At 74.2% G+C, this 1,589-nt stretch overlaps 1 protein-coding gene across 1 annotated transcript; it reads left to right on the top strand.

Annotated features, from left to right (window-relative positions):
- Nucleotides 1-855: 855 nt before the first annotated feature.
- Nucleotides 856-1,487, top strand: AURANDRAFT_69014 (expressed protein; the record flags this gene model as incomplete). Its single annotated transcript, XM_009044760.1, has 1 exon — nt 856-1,487. A coding segment is annotated over one exon (632 nt), but the record flags the coding sequence as incomplete, so codon positions are not given.
- Between the last annotated feature and the right edge of the window lie 102 nt (nt 1,488-1,589).

The raw sequence follows: 1,589 nt of genomic DNA on the forward strand, positions 1-1,589 counted from the left end.
GTCGCCGCCGTAGTCGAGCAGCACCTCGCCGACGGCGAAGCGGCGCGCCGCGAAGAGGCCGAGGCCCGCGCCGGCGAGGCGCGAGAGCTTGACGACGGCGTCCGCGCTCGAGAGCCGGAGCGGCGGCGGCGGCGGCGGCGGCGCGGCCGCGTCGACGACGACGAGGCGCGGCGAGGCGCGGTGCTCGAGGAGCGCGCTCGCTTCGACGCCGCCCGACGCTCCGGGCCGCGTCGCCGGGAAGAGGACGAAGGTCCGCGCGGGCGGCGGCAGCGCGTCCGAGCCTCGGAGCTCCCGCGCGGCGACGGGTCCGCCGCCGAGGCACAGCGCCTCGGCGGCGCCCGTCGCCTCGAGCGCGGCGAGGCCCAGGCGCGCGTAGCGGCATCCGTCGAACCCGTCCGGCGGCTCCGGCGCGAGGAAGCACTCGACGGGCCGGTCCCGCCAGGACCGCTCGAAGGCGGCGCGCTCGCGCTCGTACTTGAAGGCGACGAGCGGCAGCCCGAGCTCCTCGTGCGCGCGCCGCACGACGTCGGTGAAGCTCCCGGCCGCGAGGTCGTCGCCGTCGAAGGCGACGGCGAGCTGCGCGTGCTGCGCCGCGCGGTCTCGCAGGGCTGCGAGCAGCGCATCGGCGCACGCCGCGACGGCGGCATTGGAATAGTCGAGCCGATCGGCGAAGCCTTTGACGTGGACGACGGCGCGGCCGGGCCGCCAGGCCGACAGCGGCTGGAACGTGACGGGCATCAGCAGCTAGGGCTCGGCCTTTCACCACAAGCCATTTTGCGAATTGATCATGTTGAACCACACATTTACCCGAGCGTTTCATGATCACGATGTGCTCTCCGTACTAGGAAGCCCAGCATGGCGGAGCCGCTGGGCCTCGGCATGGGCACGCTGGACGCCATGGCGGAGCGCAGTCCCGTCAAGGCCATCCAGGTCGTCATCGCCGAGCCGCCGGAGCCCGAGCCGGAGCCCGAGCCGGAGCCCTTCGCGCTGCCGCAGAAGAGCCTGGCCGAGAGCCTGTCGCCGTCGCGCTTCAGCGCCTGCACGGAGCGGACGTCGCTGATGATCAGCGAGCGGCCGTCGGTGCTGACCTTCGACGCCGCGGCGGCGGACTTCGCGGACAGGCCCGCGCCGCCGCGGCCGCCGCGGCGGAAGCCGGCGCGGGGCCCGCGGCCGACGCCCAAGGGCGCGGCGCCCAAGGGCGCGGCGCCCCAGGGCGCGGCGCCGCGCGAGAAGGTGCCCTGGGACGCGACGACTTTATTCACGTCGGGCGTGAGCCTCATCAATCTCAAGCGGCGCACGGACCGCCTCGAGGCCTTCCTCGAGGACGCGCCGAAGGCGCTCGGCGACGGCGTCGCCGTCGACGTCGTCGAGGCCTTCGACGGCTTCCAGCTCCACCGGGGCGGGTCCTTCCTCAACGGCATGTTCGAGCCGCTCTGGGACGCGTCGAATTTGGCGGACCGCGAGCCGTCCGTCGAGCCCGGCTGTAGGTTCGCGTCGTTCGGCGAGCAGGGCTGCGCTCTGAGCCACGCGTCCATCGGGCGCCGCATCGCTCCGCGGGGCACCAAGGACTCCTGGCACCTCATCTGCGA

This window comes from Aureococcus anophagefferens (genome assembly GCF_000186865.1).
Source record: "Aureococcus anophagefferens unplaced genomic scaffold AURANscaffold_781, whole genome shotgun sequence".
NCBI lineage: Eukaryota > Pelagophyceae > Pelagomonadales > Pelagomonadaceae > Aureococcus > Aureococcus anophagefferens.